The sequence below is a fragment of the Heterodontus francisci genome, chromosome 24, assembly GCF_036365525.1.
Source record: "Heterodontus francisci isolate sHetFra1 chromosome 24, sHetFra1.hap1, whole genome shotgun sequence".
Classification (NCBI taxonomy): domain Eukaryota; kingdom Metazoa; phylum Chordata; class Chondrichthyes; order Heterodontiformes; family Heterodontidae; genus Heterodontus; species Heterodontus francisci.
The window spans coordinates 23,809,658-23,831,615 of record NC_090394.1 but is presented as its reverse complement, the minus strand read 5'-3'; the positions used below and the strand labels follow the sequence as shown (position 1 = coordinate 23,831,615).

The window sequence follows — 21,958 nt, the reverse complement described above, 5'->3', positions numbered from 1 at the left end:
TCATCCCCACCACCCTCCCCACCCCCACTTCTATCTATGCAGAGAATAAAGTAACACAGGTATTTTAGCTATATTTAACTGGAAACTCTGGCTGGGATTTTAGGAGTCCTGCAGCATTCCCAATGGCAGAACCGGAAGTTGGCGTAACTTCCACTTCCACCAGGTTTCCTGCTTCCCATGCAATTACATATGTTAATGAAGCATGCCTTGACGGGCACAGGGGACACATGGGACTTGGTGGTGGGGAAGGCCTTTCATTGGTGGAACCTGCCGTCACTTCATTCCGTGTTGACAGCCTCAAGGATCAGAAGCCTTCCTGTCATGTAAGTCTTTGCATAGGTGCCTGAAAGCAAACGTTAAATCAATGCAAAATGTTTTTGCCTCCCTTAATTTTTTTTATGCAGCATTAACTTCACATCATTTACTTTATCTCGGCTGCCACACTGAAGAATATGTCAGCCAACAGGCAGCGTCCATGGTTCAGTGATGCCTCCCTGCAGGTTCTCCTCCAGGCCATCAAGGAAAGGCGGGAGGACCTCTTCCCTGAAGATGGAGTGTGAAGAGCCTCCCACCTGACCAAGGCAGCCAGGATAGAGGTCGCAGAGGAGGTCTTGAAGTGTGGGGTGATCCGCAGAACTGGGTACAGTGTCGCAAATGCATCAATGACTTGCTCAAATCAGCGAGGTCTTGGTAAAGCTGCTCCACTGTTGTCAGCAAACAAGGCATGCATTGGATTACGTGAGCAGCCTTGGTGCCATATACTAAATGATTTTGCGCAAAGTTGACAATTGTCATTGTTGATGTGCTTGGATGTGTCGTGCAAAAGCCAGTCCTGAATGAGTGATGTCAATGCACGTTTACAATGGTTGTGATTCTCAACAAAAGAATTCTCCTTTCATCTGTACCATCTCCTGCAGGACAAATGCACACAATCAGTGCAAGCGAGCCAGAACAGGAGGAGGTGTAGCAGACATTAGAGTGTTGACACTGGCTGAAGAGGAGGCTGCACAAATAGCGAGAGAGGAGGGAGGCAGGGCCACATCAGATGGTGAGGCAGGATCCTCAAGGCATAAGGATGAAGTGTCATCTTCAGTCTTGCAGACATGTGTGCATACCTACTGAAAGTGTTTGAACTCATGCGAAGCTGATGCTTAATGTGCTTCTGTTTGTGTCTCCACTGCAGGCGCCCCCACTCGAGTCTCTGAACGCCATGAGGCCTAAGATTCCTCCCCTGGGGAGGACAAAGAAGACAATGTCCCAGAGGTTGTATCGTCATCTCCCTTTTCTTCCACCTCCGCCAGCGCAGATACACGCACACGGTCCACAGGGGGTTTAAGGTTAGCGTTTGTGTCACGATCTGGTGAACACAACACACACATCCCAGCAGCTGGGTACCCTGACAACTGGAGGATTGCTGGGGATCAGGTCCCTGGTCAGCCCCATGCTCATGATGACCCTCTGTTTGTTGCTACAAGAAGTCTGCTGGATGTGCAGCAAAGCCATGTGGAACATATGTCGGCGATGCCTGAGGTCATGCATGACTTTGCCCCATGACGTCCATTCAAGCCATGACATTTGCCATGTTCCAGGCATATGAGCGTATGACTTCCTCAGTTGAGAGTTTGGCAAGCTCCGTGACGAGTCTGGTTAAGCACTTGAGCCATATGTGATCTGATCTGCACTCCATCGCTGTTGCCGTGGGCTCCATACAGCAGACTCTAAGCAAGAGGTGGACGAGGAAACTGGACTTCCCTACAGGTATGCCTTCCCTTCAAGCAGACAGGTGCCATTGTGCGCCCAGATGGAGAAGTAGCGCATGCCAGCTGCTCTAGGGCCCTCTTCCCGACACCCCCCGGGTGAGTCGCGTCTCATCCTCCCCCTCGACATTGACCCCCTTACCTCCAACAGACGAGCACAAGGGGGATTCTCAAGTGACATTGCTGCAGACCCCCAGTAGGATGGAGTCATCAAGGCTCCATTCCGCCTGAGGATGCCCGCCACGGTCATCCACAGCAATGGGGCAGCGCACTGAGCAGACTGGCTCCACCTCAGCTGCTAATGTTGGGGTAGCACCTAGACGTAATGGCAGAAAGTGAAAAATTAAATGGTTTTGAGCACGAAGGTGGCTACGGTGATGTAAATACTGTGCAACTGGTCAATAATTTTCAATACATCTTTATTTACTGTACCACTTGATCCACTCCCAATAAATCTTTTACTTGCTTTCAGATGAAAACAATGATATTCATTGAAGGCCTATGGTGGGAATGCATTGATGCTTACAAAGCATCTCAGAAAATGTCCAGTCTTCAATGATGGCTGTTTTCCTATTGATGAGTATTCACTTTTTCCACTACTGTATTGCCTTACTTTTGTGCTTCTGCAGTCATAACTTAAAGGAGCTTGCAGTGGTGTGTAGTCTCATCTATCGTAGCCCATAGAAGATTTCAACTGCCAATCACATGGAAGTAAAGCAACGCTTGTTAAGATTGCAGCAATGAATAAGACCTCAGAGGCAGGTGTGAATTTCTATGGGGAATTGTTATATTTCTCCTTCCAACTATCCTTGATAATGTGGCTTATTATTGGCTGAAATGTGCATAAATTAGGTTCTCCCTGATGTCTCTTGCATGTCTCTCCATGACCCTCATATCTATGATGGCATTGTTGTCCAGCTCCTCACCCCCTGCATAGCCTTCCTCATCTGAGGAAGTCTGCTGTTCCTCTGCCTACAGAATGTTGCCACATCTAATTGCAAGGTTGCACAAGGCACAGCAGACAACTATTATTTGTAACACCCTCTTTGGCATGTACTGAAGAGCCCTTCCACACCGGTCAAGGCAGCAAAATTGCATTTTCAGTATGCCAATGGTGTATTCGATGATGGCTTTGGTGTCACCCAGAATCCAGCCGTCCACTTCGGCTGGATCCTCAAAAACTGCTGGCAGCTGGGTGTTTCTCAAAATGTATGAGTCATGACAGCTCCCTGGGGAACATGTACAAATATGCATGATTCTTCTCCTGTGGTCGAAAACCAGTTGTACTTTTAAGCCTTTGCGATTCAGAAATACAAAGGCTGATCCCAGGGTGCTCTAATAGCCAATCACCCCTTGCACTCTAAGGAACCCAGCAATGGTGTCGAAGGCCACAGACCTTGCTGCCTGGCTATCCTCATCTACAATTAAGTAGATGAAATCATTGGCATGTTGAAAAAGGGCATTGATCACCTCTTTGACTGCAAGATGCCACACAGGTTGCCCGTGGATCCCTGGAAGGACCCACTAGCAAAAAAATTGAGTGCAGCAGTCACATTGGCATGGATTCCCACCAAAGCCAAGCTGCTGCAGGTCATGCCGCAGCATCCTACAAATTTATGTGATTACTTCACGTGACATCCTTAGCCATCTCTGGCATGGCCTCAGACATCTGAATGTGATTTTTCCTTGTCTTGAGGATGCGATGATGTGCCAGTGCCAGTCTTCAATAAGGCCGTTCCTGAATGTTATCATTTGGAGAATTCTCACCTTCCTGTTCTGCCTGTTTCTGGCATTCAGGCATCATGAGTTGAGGAAAACAAGCCCTCCTTAGTTGCTCCCTCTGCTCTTCTTCCTGTGGTACTAGACAAATTGGGTGTATGAGACCCATGTCGCTGTAGCTTTTCTAAACAATAAATAAGCAGAGCGTGGCAATTCAGCCCTCTGTTGCCAGTGAGCTGAAACATCGAGGCAATGAGCAGTTCTCTTATATCTGTCTTCAAATTGCAGCCAGGTAGAATGCACACCCACTATCATTTGTCTCCTCCCACTCTCCTTGCAGTGGCCATGTGGTTTGCATTATCGCTGGAGAAAATGGTGTGCGTGGAAGTCAGGGCGTCTCCTCACCTTCCACCCTCCTTCTGCGGCCTTCCAGCTTGAACCCATCACACTTGAGTGGCCCAATGTTATCGTTACACTTCCCTCCATTACCATTGAGCCACCCCCCATTACTGTGCCCAGTGTAATCAGCAATTTATTCATGCCATCCCTCCCCGATGTTGCTACTCCCATTACCAACGAAATGCTGACTCTTACCCTTGATCCTCCTCAAATAGACTGACCATTGTTGCCGAGTCCTGTTCTCTATATGAAGTTGTCAAATATTCACCCATTAGTCTTGACCTTCCCCACTACAGAATCCGTTTGCCCCCATTGACTCTAACCATTCCCTCTGCTAGCCAGTATCCTCAATTTGCCCCACAGATTCCCAACGTTGACAGCGATTATCCCTCCTTTTAGCCCATTGCCAAATATTTCTAGACTGTAATGCTCTAATCCAGGCTCCACCCCCACACCCTACAACATTCAGCTTCAGCATCAACAGCAACCATTCCACACCCTAGCGCTCCACTCCACCCTGCCCTGCTCCCGATCAACACCATCCTTCCCTCCCTGAGTACCCTCCCCTACTTCTCCATGCACTCAATCAACCCCACCCTTCCCGAGTAGCTTCCACCTACTCCTCCAAGCACCCAATCAACTCCATCCTTCCCTCCTCGAGTACCCTCTCCTATTCCTCCATGCACCTAATCAACATCACCCTTCCCTCCCCAAGCGGCACAGTGGTGCAGTGGTTAGCACCGCAGCCTCACAGCTCCAGTAACCTGGGTTCAGTTCTGGGTACTGCCTGTGTGGAGTTTGCAAGTTCTCCCTGTGACCACGTGGGTTTCCGCCGGGTGCTCAGGTTTCCTCCCACAGCCAAAGACTTGTAGGTTGATAGGTAAATTGGCCATTGTAAATTGCCCCTAGTGTAGGTAGTGGTAGGAGAATTGAGAGAAGGTTGGGATTAATGTAGGATTAGTATAAATGGGTGGCTGATGGTCAGCAGAGACTCAGTGGGCCGAAGGGCCTGTTTCAGTGCTGTACCTCTCTAAGTACCTTGCCCTGCTCCTCCATGTAGACCCTTCCCCATGCCTTTGCTGCCATCCCCTGAGAAGATTCACCCTTACTGGAGGCAAGCATCCATGCCAATGCTGGCCTGGAGACAAACATCCATTCCAATGCTGGCCTTAGTTTTGCGGATGAGTTAAAGAGAGAACAGCACAGACCTAAGACCCAACTGCACAAATCTGACTGCTGTTCGCCACTGTAAGATAATCATGAACCGGCGGCACAGGAATAGTTCTCACTGTTCACTTAATCTGGAAGGTAGGACTGAATTGTAACAATGTGTAGGGTAATGAGTATTCACGTTATTTAAATGAATGCAAAGCTGCAATTTGCCATCTTGCCTGGGGAATCCCAGAATGGCCAAACATGCCGTCGACTTAATTTCCCTAAAATATCCCGTCATCAGGAATCTGAAAAAACACCTCCCGTCTAATTAAATCACCCCGCATGCCACCAAATCCGTTCTTGCACAGCCCATAAAGTTCCACACTATATCTATTAAGTCATTAACAATTTAGCAATTTTAATTATACCAGAGGGCTTCAAGTATTACAAAGAACAAAGAACAGTACAGCACAGGAACAGGCCATTCGGTCCTCCAAGCCTGCGCCGATCTTGATGCCTGTCTAAACTAAAACCTTCTGCACTTCCGGGGACTGTATCCCTCTTTCTTTTGGGCCTCCTTATCTCGAGAGACAATGGATACGCGCCTGGAGGTGGTCAGTGGTTTGTATCCCTCTATTCCCATCCTATTCATGTATTTGTCAAGATGCCTCTTAAAAGTCGCTATCGTACCTGCTTCCACCACCTCCCCCAGCAGCAAGTTCCAGGCACTCACTAAAGAACTTGCCTCGCACATCCCCTCTAAACTTTGCCCCTCGCACCTTAAGCCTATGCCCCCTAGTAACTGACTCTTCCACCCTGGGAAAAACCTTCTGACTATCCACTCTGTCCATGCCACTCATAACTTTGTAAACCTCTATCATGTCACCCCTCCACCTCCGTCGTTCCAGTGAAAACAATCCGAGTTTATCCAACCTCTCCTCATAGTTAATGCCCTCCAGACCAGGCAACATCCTGGTAAACCTCTTCTGTACCCTCTCCAAAGCCTCCACGTCCTTCTGGTAGTGGCGACCAGAATTGCACGCAATATTCGAAGTGTGGCCTAACTAAGGTTCTGTACAGCTGCAGCATGACTTGCCAATTTTTATACTCTATGCCCCGACCGATGAAGGCAAGCATGCCGTATGCCTTCTTGACTACCTTATCCACCTGCGTTGCCACTTTCAGTGACCTGCGGACCTGTATGCCCAGATCTCTCTGCCTGTCAATACTCCTAAGGGTTCTGCCATTTACTGTATACTTCCCACCTGTATTAGATCTTCCAAAATGCATTACCTCACATTTGTCCGGATTAAACTCCATCTGCCATTTCTCCGCCCAAGTCTCCAACCAATCTATATCATGCTGTATCCTCTGACAATCCTCATCACTATCTGCAACTCCACCAACCTTTGTGTCATCCGCAAAGTTACTAATCAGACCAGCTACATTTTCCTCCAAATCATTTATATATAATACAAACAGCAAAGGTCCCAGCACTGATCCCTGCGGAACACCACTAGTCACAGCCCTGCATTCAGAAAAGCACCCTTCCACTGCTACCCTCTGTCTTCTATGACCGAGCCAGTTCCGTATCCATCTTGCCAGCTCACCTCTGATCCCGTATTATTATAATTGTGTAGCAAAAATGTGACTTTGAATATACCTTGAAGTAGATGGACTGAATCGTTCTTCCTTTTCTGTATCTTTGGCCTGCACTAGTGGATTTTCAATTATAACTAGCAAAAAATATTTTTTGAATAATTTTATCAGTAATTACATAGAAGCAAAATTTTTGGAGAATCTTTATCACTATAATAAGATCACATATAGCTAGGGAGGAGGAGCCAAACAAACGAGGAGAAATAAAATGCAGGAGCAAGTCAACCTGGGTTGCTTCCAAGTGGTAAACTCAAGATTGGCTTTTGGCTGACACATGGAGGCAAGTTGGGTTAATACAAGTGGAAAATCTAAAGAGGGGTAATATAAATGTAAAATAGCAGTGAGGAGAGCATTTAAAAATGGTACACATTTCATTCCTCCATAATGGTAATATTTGAAAACAATTCAAATCATCTATCACGGTATACCTCTTCTAAATTAGACCTAATATCCTGATAAGATAATAGGAAGTTGTTTTTCTATTGATTCATTCCATTATTTTAAATTAAGCCTCAGAAAGAGCTGCCATAGTAGATTCTTTTTACAGGAGACTATGTTTTCTATTCCAAAGATAGATTTTCTTAATATATGAAGCAGAAACATAATACATTAAATCTGATATCTCATATCATAAAACCAACTGGCCTGACCAAAAAAAAGAAATACTCTGATAGCCATTACTTAATATCGTGTCTGGGACATGAAGTTTCTTCAGTTAAACTTATTTAACAACAAAAAAAATCTTATTACAAGAGTAAAAGGATATAGAAGGGGATAAAAGCTCTGGAAATATGATGAAAATCAAACAAGTTTAGCTGGTTTGCATCTTGCAAATGGCACATTGCATCAAATAGACTATTTTGTATAATTCTATTCCTTGAGATCAGCATCCGGGAGCAGGAATGTTGCTAATCCCTGCTCATCAGAAGGTAACTGGCCTCAGACAAGCCCACAGCCTAAGTCTTCCAGTCCAGTCTTTTCTGCCCAAGAGACTTGACATCAGTCTTGCACAGTGCACATACTGAAAAGTGAGCCTCAAGTCGCGTGTAGTTTGAAATGTAAGCTCTTGAAAGCTGCACCAACATAAAGTTAATTTGATTGATGTAATCTGATTAAACAAAAGTCGGCAAAAATGTACAATTAGAACAGAAGACATAACAAAGTGTAATCCTGTAAAAAGAAATTTAAAAAGACAGCTCAAAGACAACATTCGATGGAATGAGTACTCGAATTTGTTTCTAAAGGAGCCAATCAAAAACATTCTCAGTATCCCTCAAAACTCCTAAAATATAAAACTAGTTGCAAAATACTGGATTCCTGTCCTAATTGATCTCCTGTGACTCCTAGAAAGTATGTATAGTTGTCAATAGTCACTGTTCTGGCTGACAGAACTTTTCAAGACCCACTTACAGTGGGCAGCTCATCAGAAAATCATGGGTTTATTGCTGTGATTTTTCAATAAGCACCTAATTTATGAAAAGTCCCCTTGACAATGCAGGACCTCTGAAAACTGCCCTAAAAAATGGATATTTGGGTAAAACATCTTTTGGCAAATGATGCATATGGAATTTTTTCCAAGAATAAATCATTTTCTTCATGAGGAGTATAGGGAGCGGGGAGGGGAGGATATTGTAGAAAAAAAAATCTATTTAACATCAAAATATGAATGAGCATCCTGTAAGAGTCAAATAATTCAAACCAAAAACTAACATTTATAATCACCTAATTAACAGAAAAACTTAAATGGAGTTCAGTGTGAAAGATATTTAAGCAAAATATTTGCTTAGGATGAGCCAATTTGTCAAAAGTCAATATACACGTATTGACTTAACAAATATTTTGAATGACACCCAACTTTTCCAAAATAATATAAACAACTGCATGTGACTTTGAAAGCACGTGATAAGTACACTTCCTATGAAATATTTGTTTTTTAAGCTTCTTTTATAAAAGATTAGTTACTTAAAACGTACCACAATCCCCAATCCTGAAACTGTTAGAAAGCCCTCTTACGTATTCTTCTCTCCCCCAGGAAACTACATTGATGAAGTAAATTGGACAATCTCGAATTGTGAAAGTAAAAGTATACCTTTCTGTCCCAATATCTAAAGAAAGTAAATAAAAAGTTACCAAATTGTATTATTTGTACTTCCAAGATAAAAGTGTCAAATATCTACATTTCAGTAATAATTTAATGCACATCCGAATCATAAATACAAACTTCTGCATCTCAATTTTATTTTTTTTTTAAAAGAGAAAATCACTATTTGCTGTTGGTTTCTCCTGACCTACAGGATGACCCTGGGATTTACAAGCACCTGTCCATCTAGAGAAAACTTCCCCATCAACTTTAATTATCGTGATTACATAGAAATTACAACGGAAACAGAATGTTCAGCTTAACCAGTTGTGTTGGTGTTTACCCTTCACAGGAGCAGTAATCCTAATCTCATGTGCCTACCCTGTTCTGACAGCTCTCTCTCCCCCTTTGCTTCAGCCACCTACCTTAACTGTTCTGTAACGTTGAAATGATCACTGCTTCTATCACTAACTTGGAATGCATTCTATAGTCTCACAATCTGTCCCAAGTCTCTACACTTAACCTTATATCTAGATCCCTCGAACATTAAATGTTTCTATCTTCTCTGTCCTATCCCTTCACTATTTTAAACACATCTACCAAATATTATTAGGATGTGCCTATTTACAGAAAGTTAACCTTGTGGCCTTAAATGGACATCAAGTCCACCCAACCATAAGAATAATACATTGTGCATTACATGGTATAGTGGTCCTGTCATTGCAAAACAGATCGTCAAACTTATCATAAGCAATTACATGGGTGCTCCACCAGTACAATGGTATATTTGTTCCATACAATCAGGCCTTGTTTTCGCAAATTTATGAAGAGGAGTTCATATTATCGAGGAAACAGCACCTTTATTGACTATGGGCTATCCACGTTAAGGAAAAATTAGGCTGAGATTTACAATCAACAGGTCATTATTGTATTAGAGCCTCGATTATGACGAGAGAAATGTATTTCAACTAAGTTCTGTTTGTAGTTTTTATTTTTGAAAATAAACTAAAATGACCTAAATATCAATAAACTAAAATAAATTGTATTTTGAATTTCTTAAACTGATGTCAACAGATTATTTTGTTGGAATACTGGAACTGGTAGAAACCAGAAGCTTTAAATCTGGGCTGTAATAATTTCATTTTCACATGAACTCCCTGGGAAAACATTTTTTGTGTTGCTTTACATCTACTATAACTTCTCAAAATATGGTAGCATTTCCATTTTCTGTAAATTTTTTACATTGAATATTATAAAGCTGTGACAGAATAATAAATGTATTGTAAAGTCATTGTTCAGTAATTTTGTTAAGTATTGCAAAAACACTTTTAGTGCTCAACGTTGCAACAGTGATGCTCGCATAAAAATCCTCACAAATTTTAATTGAAATATTAATTTCTAATATTTACAGTATTAACTTTTAGAAACATTATTGAAATTGAGCCTCCATAATTTTTCTTCAAATTCTTTGGTTGCTCAAGAGGGTTGGTGCCTGACCTGCTCTCAGACCTCTGGCAATGCTTCTCTGAAATAGCCACTAAGGGATGCACAATACTGGCTGAGAATGACTCTCCCTTAATGTACAGCAACATCTATTCTCCTACTTCAAATGCCTGTCTATCTGCATTCTGAGTTGGCCCAGATGCTGCCCTGAGATGGCCACTGTAGGTGCACACATTGCTGACAAAGGTAGGAAAGTTGCTTGCAGAGGCTGTGGACTCTGGTGAGAATAAGAATGCATAAGGCTTAAAAGAGAAATAAATATAAGATTGTCTCTTAAGAAAGAGCATATTATTTCAAACACTTTTTACTTAGATGGGGAGGGAAGCATTTTGAACTGAAAATATACGCCCTTAAAATTTTTTCTCTTTTAAGTTATCATTCGGTGTCACAGCAGTTTGTAACCTAGGCGTGACAATGGTCACTAAAAGGGTGCTTCAGCATCAGAGAAAATTAGAAAACACGCCATATTATGTTATAGGTGGATCTTTTTCGGCCAGTACAGACACGTTGGGCCACGTGGCCTCTTTATGTGCCTTAAACTTTCTGTGATTACTCTAATGAATAAAGCAGTGAGTCTTTCGATGTGAACCAACTGATCTAGCTCCACGTTAAACTAAACACTTGTAATTCCAAGAGATTTAGTAGAAATGTTTGTAGTTAATTGCGCTTATTGGAAAATAATGAGCAGCATTTTGTAATCTGAGTGCTTTATTTATTTATGTAAACATGTTGTATTAGTGGAAGAATTATTTTAATTAAGTCATAAAAACTGCCCATTTTTATAAGAGCTAATTCTGGAAAAACTTTTGAATATATTTCTACATGTTAATTATTAAAGTATTCTTAAAATGGGTCTCTACTTCTGACAGAACAGGCTAAGTCATCAAATTTATATTACTGAAGCAGTGCATGATGAGCGACCATGCATTTGGTGTTGGCTGCAGTTTTTAAATGTAAAAGCACTTATTATGCACTACCAACTCAGGTGTAGCACAACTGGATAATCATAATGAGCAAAGCTCCCGCCGGTCTGTTTTAACAAGATGTCTTAACCCCAACCTCTGGAGATTACCCCCTACTCTACCAATGGGAACTGTTCCATTTCCTCATCCATCATGTTTATAGCTTCTTTCAGAATACTGACAATTTGCAAGTTTCATCGTGGGTCCTCACTAAGGAAATAGATTGAGACTGCTGCTATTCATTTCACGTAGCCTACAAACAGGTAGCAAAAGACCTTGAACACATCACAATGTGATAGATTTGAACTCAAAATCTAAAGCTGAAAAGGGAATGCATTAACCTGTTATGCATTTATTCCATCAGAAATAATTTTTTTATCGAGTGAATGAGGTTTGCACATATATTTTGTACAGATTTCCGGGAATAGGGCTACTTTAGTGCCCTTTAATGGACTAGATATCTTTTATTTATTTGTTATTTTGTACTGCATAGCAATAGCTATAAAATGCAAAGAGAGAAAAACACAAGTAAAAGTGCAAAGAAAACTTAGAAAAGTCAGTATCACCATGTATACAGTTGATCAACAATGATGGAAAACTTGTAACACAAACCCGAGATTAAGCAAATCAACAATAATGACAAAAAATGTTGCTAAAAAACATGTGCATTGACATTAATTCCTTTTCAAATTTCTCAGAAAAGTCTCAGTGCTTCACAGATAATGAATTACTAGAAGTACAATGACTACTATTAAATAGGCAAACATGGCAGCCACGCTGCACACAGCAGGATCTCACTCAAACAAATAGATGCAATATGTCATCCAAAGGACAGCATCTCAGGTAATATAGCATTCTCTCAGTATTCCACTGCTAAGTCACCATAGGTTATGTGCTTGAGCCCTGCAATGGAAGATGAACCCACAACCTGAATCAAAGGGCACAGAGCCAAGCTGACAAGAGTTGTTATAACAGAAGTCTCAAGAATGACCAAATCAAGAAGAACCATATTGGCAGGATGGTGTGGACCAGGATAGAAAGTCATGTGACCAGCACTAGAGAAATTGTCTTGTTATGATTTCCAGGGGTGCAAGAAGGAATAACTATTCAGAGCAAACAAGGTGACATCATGTATGCTGAAGGATAAGAATCAGGACAAAATAGGCAAATAGTAACAGTGGGAATGTGGTTAGATCAGTACTAGGCCAGGCCCTACCTTTCCCATTTTATTGAAAAATATTGAAGTCCCATGCCACTAAAGCCAGCCCCAAAGCAGGCCAAAGGTCAACTGAAAACAATGGGGGAAGCACAACATATACCAGCCCCCTTGAACAATATTTCAAAAAGGGAGACTGTTTGTGTATAAATTTCCTGAAACACATAAAATGTATTCTTATTTATCTTCAATTGAGCTACCTTCCATAATGGCTGCAGCCAGCAATAATTTAAAATTAAAATTACAAGATCATCAAAAAAGCATGATTTAAAAGAAACAATTTCAAACACAGACACAATGAGGCTACCAATGTTAGATCTAGCAATATATCGTGCATCAACAGACATTCCAATTAAATGCTACATAAAGGTACAAAGCTGTCCAAATTAGACAGTTTGTCAATTGAACAAATATAAAGGTCAGAGCTAATATTAATTTTTTGGCATTATATTTTATAACTACGTCATATAATCCTTACAAGGAAAGATATGTATTTACTAAATTACTGTTATAGCAGTATTTTGCACTTTCACACACTGAATCCAGTATCAGGCTCCTGACAGGATTCTCAGTTTCAGAATCATAGATGGTACTCGTGTATAAAATATTGAATCAAGATTAATCTTACCATCCAGATTTCTACAAATACCAGAAAACTGTCAATTAATCAAAAAGTGATGCTAGACAACCTTTTTAAAAAGAACACAAAAATACTCAACTTTTTCGGTCAGGAAATCCTTTAGCATCAATTTTTCCGATCACTACTCCAGCTACACTCTGAAATGCATAAAACAAAATACTGAAAATACTAGAAGTAGCCAATGTTTGATATTGTTAGTTAAACCACCATATGAAGTAGTGGTGCAGTATGTTGGAGGAATAGTGGGTTTACTGACACCAATATATTATTTCCAGGCTGCAATTATGCAGTCACTTGTGTGTCAGGGGAAAGAAGATTCGGGTGTGCGACTGACAATATAACTTGAATCAGATCCTGATCTGACACCTGAATGCACTAAAACCAAGCAGTGTTAAGCCCACCTTTAGAGGGCAATCTTGTATATTTGACTTTAATACTGGATGGGGGAGGGGCAGTCTAAGTCCAAACCTTGGTCCATTGGGTTACCTGGATACTTTAAAATGTAGTATTGAGTTTTTAAAAAATATTATGAGCAAGCAGGCATTGCTGCCCAACTCTTGAAACATTTAGAAATAATTGCTGAGGAAGCAGATTTCAGGTCACCAGTTTTAGTAGAGATGCAGAGAGCTCTCTCCTGACAAAAAGTGTGAACCGCAACCCACATTGTAACTCTGGTTTTGTTGGCTATGCACTACTCTATAGCTACCAGTCCCAGACTGATGGTGTCTAAATGCTATCATAGAAGCACATTTATTGCATATGTTAAAATTCTTGGGCGCAATTTTCACTTTGGGTGCAGGTGAAAACTGGTGCTTGTGTGTCGGCCTCACAGTATACAACCTGCCCACTTTTCTATTCCATTGAAGTCAACGTACCTCATGTTAACTTTTCCCACTAGAAATTCCCATCGCTACATTTAGAATGGATACTATGTAAACTTATCTAAGCTGTAATTACATCATCCTTCCTGCAAAAGCAAGCATAGAAAAACAATTTCCACAAAAATGTAAACAAAGGGATATATAATGGAAACATAAAAATAAGGAAAGAATGTATGATTAAAATGAAAGTTGCATTATGAAAGCAAACCCTGGTTCAATTATTCCCTGCCTTTAACCTTGCTTCACTTAAAGACTTAACTCCATGTGCAATGCCACAGGACATTGAATTGTGCTTTAATATAAGGCAAAAAGATTACTCATTCTTTTCCACAAGGTGAAACTTCAAACCTACAAAAACAAGTCTACATGTTCTAGCTAGACAATGGAAGGGATGGAGAGTGGGACTGGCACAGAGTGTCACATCATGGAGAAAAATTGTGGTTTATTTCTTCTTTTCCATTATTCTTCAGAATTCGTGATGAGCGATCCACAAATAAAAGTAATCTAAAGCTATGAAATTCTACAACTCCCTCCTGTACTGGAGATAGGAGTGTAAATGGAGAGAGATTTGTATGAGTTTAAAACAAAAACCTAAGTGACAAACCTCTGCATAACTGATAAATAAATCATATCAAACGAATATTTAATATCTAACTTTGTTTAAAAACCATTTTTTAACAGAATAGACTTTTAAAATATTGCAAGGCCACTGTGCAATTAGCACCTACAGGACGTGCTGAGTTTGGATGAATATCCGCAATTGGAACCAAGTTCTGGCCAGAGGAACCGAAAGCCATCATCATATCCTGTAATTTAAAAATAAGTAAGTTCAGATTCCACACATTCTCAACAAATCTAATTCAGTTAATTAAGTCTTTCCCATACATGTTCACCCATGAACCAATTTCAAATATGGAAGCTCAACTGCGCATTTGTGAATTTCGTCAGCAGTGTCTATGTAGTGTACCCAAGTCATCATTTTCTTCTTCCAAAATCAAGTGGGTAAAATGTTGGAAAAGGTTATAAGAGACAGGATTTATAATCATCTGAAAAGAATAAGTTCATTTGCGATAGTCAGCACGGTTTTGTGAAAGGTAGGTCGTGCCTCACAAACCTTATTGAGTTTTTCGAGAAGGTGACCAAACAGGTGGATGAGGGTAAAGCGTGGATGTGGTGTATATGGATTTCAGTAAGGCGTTTGATAAGGTTCCCCACGGTAGGCTATTGCAGAAAATACGCAAGTATGGGGTTGAAGGTGATTTAGAGCTTTGGATCAGAAATTGGCTAGCTGAAAGAAGACAGAGGGTGGTGGTTGATGGCAAATGTTCATCCTGGAGTTTAGTTACTAGTGGTGTACCACAAGGTTCTGTTTTGGGGCCACTGCTGTTTGTCATTTTTATAAACGACCTGGATGAGGGTGTAGAAGGGTGGGTTAGTAAATTTGCGGATGACACGAAGGTCGGTGGAGTTGTGGATAGTGTCGAAGGGTGTTGTAGGGTACAGAGGGACATAGATAGGCTGCAGAGCTGGGCTGAGAGATGGCAAATGGAGTTTAATGCGGAGAAGTGTGAGGTGATTCACTTTGGAAGGAGTAACAGCAATGCAGAGTACTGGGCTAATGGGAAGATTCTTGGTAGTGTAGATGAGCAGAGAGATCTTGGTATCCAGGTACATAAATCCCTGAAAGTTGCTACCCAGGTTAATAGGGCTGTTAAGAAGGCATATGTGTGTGTTAGCCTTTATTAGTAGGGGGATCGAGTTTCAGAGCCACGGGGTCATGATGCAGCTGTACAAAACTCTGGTGAGGCCGCACCTGGAGTATTGCGTGCAGTTCTGGTCACCGCATTATAGGAAGGATGTCGAAGCTTTGGAAAGGGTGCAGAGGAGATTTACTAGGATGTTGCCTGGTATGAAGGAAGGTCTTACGAGGAAAGGCTGAGGGACTTGGGGTTGTTTTCGTTAGAGAGAAGGAGGAGGAGAGGTGACTTAATAGAGACATACAAGATAATCAGAGGGTTAGATAGGGTGGATAGTGAGAGTCTTTTTCCTTGGATGAGGATGGCAAACACGAGGGGACATAGCTTTAAGTTGAGGGGTGAAAGATATAGGACAGATGTCAGAGGTAGTTTCTTTACGCAGAGAGTAGTAGGGGCGTGGAACGCCCTGCCTGCAACAGTAGTAGACTCGCCAACTTTAAGGGCATTTAAGTGGTCATTGGATAGACATATGGATGTAAATGGAATAGTGTAGGTCAGATGATCGGCGCAACATCGAGGGCCGAAGGGCCTGTACTGCGCTGTAATATTCTAATTCTAAAAAAAAAAAGTTGGATTTGATCACTTCTTCATCGAGAGCTTGAAGGTAACAAAGAGTAGTGCAGCTTTCCTCTGCCTGTAACAACCTCTTCATGAAAAAAAGAAAACTCACCCTCCCACAACATCCACAGAAACAAAGGGCTGGATTTTGTGCTGGAGGCATGGCTCGGCACCTGGCCGAAAAGGCAGGGAAAGCCCACCTTTGCCTTTTCTGGCACCACCACCCCCCACTGGCGGGACCAGTCCAGAAGGGCCCTGCAAGGTGGGGTGGCCATGCACTCGAGGGGTAAAATGGTTCCTTGCAGGGATCTTCTGTGGGCCACAGATTGCCCACAGAGGAGGGACACCCGCCCCCCATCCCCTCCAAGACCACAGGGAATGCGCCCCATGTTACAAGGCACCCTCCTCACATGACAGAGGCCTCCCCTTCCCCGCTGGTAAGATCCCTGTGGCAGCAGGAAGAAGTCCTTAATTGGCCATTAATAGGCCACTGGGCGGGAAGGCGGTCGTCAGCATATCCCGCCCCGGAAAGATCACTTGGCAGCAGGAAGGCCTCTGCCCCCTGCCATCCATTGTGATACTCTGTGCCCCCCAACCACCACCCCCTCCTGTCTCTAACCCCACCTCGGGGGGGGCCCATAAAATCCTGGCCAGTTTCTATTATGACACATTAGATGGAAAACAAATCTGTGTTTCTGTGGATGTTGTGGGAGGTTGAATTTTCTCTTTGTATGAAGAGATTGTTACAGGCAGAAGAAAGCTGCACTAATAGAAATTGCAAATAAAATCCACAACCAAAAGATGCCAAAACTTATCTTGTGTTTTAAGATACGGCATCCACATCATGCACAAAGGATGATGGATGTGGATGTTGGAGGCCACTTATTTCAGCACCAGGACATTGTTGTAGGTCCACAGGAGAGTGTGCTAGCCCTAAATGTGTTCAGAATGCTTCATCAATACTTTCCCTCCATCATAGGTGGGGATGTTCGGTGATAATTGCAAAGTGTTCAGTTGGATTTGCAACTCCTCAGATACTAAAGCAGTCTGCACTCAAATGCAGCAAGACTTGAACAACTCCAGGCTTGGGGTGATAAATGGCAAATAACATTTGCGCCACATAAGTGCCAGATAATGACCATCTCCAACAAGGAAGAGTTTAACTTTGTCATTGTCAAATCCTCCACCATCAACATCCTAGGGGTCATCATTGACCAGAAACTTAACTGGACTAGCAACATAACTGTGGCTACAAGAGCAGGTTAGAGGCTGGGAATTCTGTGGCGACTGAATCACCTCCTGACTCCATAAGGCCTTTCAACCGCAAGGCACAAATCAGAAGTGTGATGGAAATACTTTCAACTTGCAGCTCCAATAACGTTCAAGAACTCGACACCATCCAAAGGAGCCTGTTTGATTGGCATCTTAAACATCTGGCCTGATGTTAACTAGCTAAGATGAACAAAGAAATTAGTTTCTGTTGGTCCATTTTATTACAGTGACTGCACTGAAACCTTGGATGACTTCAAATCCTATTAATTTTTTAAAACATTTTATTCATTCACAGGATGTGGACATCGGTGGCAAGGCCCAGCATTTATTGCCCATCCCTAATTGAACTCGGGTAGGTGGCAGTGAGCCACCTTCTTGAACCACTGCAGTCTGTGTAGTGAAGGTACTCTCGTTGTGTGGTAAGAGGGATTTCCAGCATATTGACCCAGTGACAATGAATGAACAGCAATATCTTTCCAAGTCAGGAAAATAACTTGTAGAGGAATTTGCAGGTGGCATTGGCCCCATATGCCAGTTGCCTTTGTCCTTCTAGGTGGGAGAGTCCATGGGTTTGGAAGGTGTTGTCAAAGAAGCCTTGGCGTGTTGCTGCAGTGCATCTTGTAAATGCTAAACTGCAGACACAGTTTACTGGTGTAGGGGGAAGGGGAGGCAAGGAGGGAGTGTACTATACAGACCTCTATACAGTCAGAGCAAATCTCTGAGAAGGGCAAAAGTAGGGCAGTAAAGGTAGGGGATTTTAACTACCCCAGTATTAACTGGGATAGTTTTAGCGTGAAAGGAATGGAGGGAGCAGAATTCTTAATGTCCATTTTGGCAGGAAGAATAAAAAAAGCGTATTATCTAGATGGTGAGAGACTGCAGACCTCTGCGATGCAGAGGGATCTGGGTGTCCCAGTGCATGAATCGCAAAAGGTTAATATGCAGGTACAGCAAATAATGAGGAAAGCTAACAGAATGTTATCATTTATTGCATGGGTAATTGAATATAAAAGTAGGGAGGTTATGTTTCAGCATAACCAGGGCATTGGTAAGACCACATCTGGAGTACTGTGTACAGTATTGGTCTCCTTATTTAAGAAAGGATGTAAATGTGTTGGAAGCAGTTCAGAGAAGGTTTACTAGACTAATAGCTGGAATGGGCAGGTTGTCTTATGAGGAAAGGTTGGACAGGCTAGGCTCATATCCGTTGGAATTTAGAAGAGTAAGAGGCAACTTGATTGAAACATACAAGATTCTGAGGGGTCTTGACAGGGTGGATATGGAAAGGATGGTTTCCCTTGTGGGAGAATCTAGAATTAGTTTAAAAAATAAGGGGTTGCCCATTTAAGACAGAGATGAGGAGAAATTTTTCCTCTCAGAGGGTCGTGAGTCTTTGGAACACTCTTCCTCAAAGGGCGGTGGCAGCAGAGGTTTTGAAATTTTTTAAGGCAGATGTAGATAGATTCTTGATAAGCAAGGGGGTGAAAAGTTATTGGGGGCAGGCAGGAATCAGATCAGCCATGGGGTGGAGGGTGGGGCAGAGGGATGAGGGTGGTGGAGGAGGAACAGGGGTGGGATACAGAGTGGGGGCAAGGAGGAGGGGAGGGGGAAAAGGAGGGGAGGGGGAAAAGGAGGGGAGGGGGAAAAGGAGGGGAGGGGGAAAAGGAGGGGAGGGGGAAAAGGAGGGGAGGGGGAAAAGGAGGGGAGGGGGAAAAGGAGGGGAGGGGAAAAGGAGGGGAGGGGGAAAAGGAGGGGAGGGGGAAAAGGAGGGGGGGGAGGAAGGGGGAAAAGGAGGGGGGAGGAGGGGAGAAGAGGGGGGGGAGGAGGGGAGAAGAGGGGGGGAGGAGGGGAGAAGAGGGGGGGGGAGGAGGAGGGGAGGGAGAAGGAGGAGGGGAGAGGAGAAGGAGGAGGAGAGAGGGGGAGGGATGTGGAGCGGGAGGAGGAGGTATGGGATGTGGAGCGGGGGGTGGAGGGATGCAGAGCGGGAGGAGGAGGGATGTGGAGCGGGGGGAGGAGGGAGGGATGAGCAGCGGGGGGGGCAGAGGTTGTGGAGCGGTGGTTGGGGGGGGGTGATGTGAGATGTGGAGTGGGGGGGGGGAGATGTGGAGTGGGAGGGGGGAGATGTGGAGTGGGGGGGGGGAGATGTGGAGTGGGGGGGGGGGAGATGTGGAGTGGGGGGGGGGGGAGATGTGGAGTGGGGGGGGGGGAGATGTGGAGTGGGGGGGGGGAGATGTGGAGTGGGGGGGGGGGAGATGTGGAGTGGGGGGGGAGATGTGGAGTGGGGGGGGGGGGGAGATGTGGAGTGGGGGGGGGGGAGATGTGGAGTGGGGGGGGGGAGATGTGGAGTGGGGGGGGGGGAGATGTGGAGTGGGGGGGGGGAGATGTGGAGTGGGGGGGGGAGATGTGGAGTGGGGGGGGAGGTGTAGTGGGGGGGGGAGATGTGGAGTGGGTGGGGAGGGGGGGCAGAGATGGGTGGGGGGGGGGAGAGATGTGGTGGGGGGAGGGGATGATGTCGGGTGGAGTGGGGGGGGAGATGTGGAGTGGGGGGGGGGGGAAGAGATGTGGTGTGGGGGCGGGGGGAGATGTGGTGGGGGCGGGGGGGAGATGTGGTGGGGGGGCAGATGTGGAGTGGGGGGGGAGAGAGATGTGGAGTGGGGGGGGGGAGAGATGTGGAGTGGGGGGGGGAGAGATGTGGAGTGGGGGGGGGAGATGTGGAGTGGGGGGGGGAGAGATGTGGAGTGGGGGGGGGAGAGATGTGGAGTGGGGGGGGGGAGAGATGTGGAGTGGGGGGGGAAGAGATGTGGAGTGGGGGGGAAGAGATGTGGAGTGGGGGGGAAGAGATGTGGAGTGGGGTGGGGGGAAGAGATGTGGAGTGGGGGGGGGAGGAAGAGATTGTGGAGTGGAGGGGGGAAGAGATGTGGAGTGGAGGGGGGGAAGAGATGTGGAGTGGGGGGGGAAGAGATGTGGAGTGGGGGTTGGGAGAGATGTGGAATGGGGGGGTGGGGGGAGATGTGGAATGGGGGGGTGGGGGGAGATGTGGAGTGGGGGGGTGGGGGGAGATGTGGAGTGGGGGGGGGAGTGATGTGGAGTGGGGGGGGGAGAGATGTGGAGTGGGGGGGGGGAGAGATGTGGAGTGGGGGGGGGGGAGAGATGTGGAGTGGGGGGGGGAGAGATGTGGATGGGGGGGGAGAGATGTGGAGTGGGGGGGGGAGAGATGTGGAGTGGGGGGGGAGAGGGGGAGAGATGTGGAGTGGGGGGGGGGAAGATGTGGAGTGGGGGAGGGGGAAGAGATGTGGAGTGGGGGGGGGGAGATGTGGAGTGGGGGGGGAGAAATGTGGAGTGGGGAGAAATGTGGAGTGGGGAGATGGGGGAGGGAGAGATATGGAGGGGGGGAGATGTGGAGTGGGGGGGGAGATGTGGGGGGGGGGAGATGTGGGGGGGGGGGGAGATGTGGAGTGGGGGGTAGATGTGGAGTGGGGGGTAGATGTGGAGTGGGGGGGGAGATGTGGAGTGCGGGGGGGGGAGATGTGGAGTGGGGGGGGAGATGTGGAGTGGGGGGGGGGAGATGTGGAGTGGGGGGGGAGATGTGGAGTGGGGGGGGGAGATGTGGAGTGGGGGGGGGGGGAGATGTGGAGTGGGGGGGGGGGGGAGATGTGGAGTGGGGGGAGATGTGGATGTGGGGGGGGGGAGATGTGGAGTGGGGGGGGGGGGAGATGTGGAGTGGGGGGGGGGGAGATGTGGAGTGGGGGGGGAGATGTGGAGTGGGGGGGGAGATGTGGAGTGGGGGGGGGAGATGTGGGAGGTGGGGGGGGGAGATGTGGAGTGGGGGGGGGGGAGATGTGGAGTGGGGGGGGAGATGTGGAGTGGGGGGGGAGATGTGGAGTGGGGGGGGAGATGTGGAGTGGGGGGGGAGATGTGGAGTGGGGGGGGGAGATGTGGAGTGGGGGGGGGGAGATGTGGAGTGGGGGGGGGAGATGTGGAGTGGGGGGGGGATGTGAGTGGGGTGGGGGGAGATGTGGAGTGGGGGTGGGAGATGTGGAGTGGGGGGTGGGAGATGTGGAGTGGGGGGGGGAGATGTGGAGTGGGGGGGGGAGATAGGAGTGGGGGGGGGGAGATGTGGAGTGGGGGGGGAGATGTGGAGTGGGGGGGGGGAGATGTGGAGTGGGGGGGGGTGATGTGGAGTGGGGGGGGGGAGATGTGGAGTGTGGAGGGGGGGGGAGATGTGGAGTGGGGGGGGTGAGGGGGGGAGGATGTGGGAGTGTGGGTGGGGAGATGTGGAGTGGGGGTGGGAGATGTGGAGTGTGGGGGGGGGGGAGTTGTGGAGTAGTGAATGGAGATGTGGAGTAGTGGGGGAGGAGATGTGGAGTGGGGGGGGGAAGATGTGGAGTTGGGGGGGGAAA

At 45.5% G+C, this 21,958-nt stretch overlaps 1 protein-coding gene across 1 annotated transcript in view; it reads right to left on the bottom strand.

Annotated features, from left to right (window-relative positions):
• meiob (meiosis specific with OB-fold) overlaps nt 1–21,958 on the bottom strand; it is a 92,847-nt gene that overhangs the window by 49,115 nt on the left and 21,774 nt on the right. The window contains exons 2-5 of the mRNA XM_068056754.1: nt 14,700–14,777; nt 13,170–13,227; nt 8,663–8,794; nt 6,694–6,766 (exon numbers count right to left, since the gene is read on the bottom strand). Coding sequence (XP_067912855.1) covers nt 6,694–6,766; nt 8,663–8,794; nt 13,170–13,227; nt 14,700–14,774 — 338 coding nt within the window. The 5' untranslated portion in view covers nt 14,775–14,777. The remainder of the gene's footprint in view (nt 1–6,693; nt 6,767–8,662; nt 8,795–13,169; nt 13,228–14,699; nt 14,778–21,958) is intronic.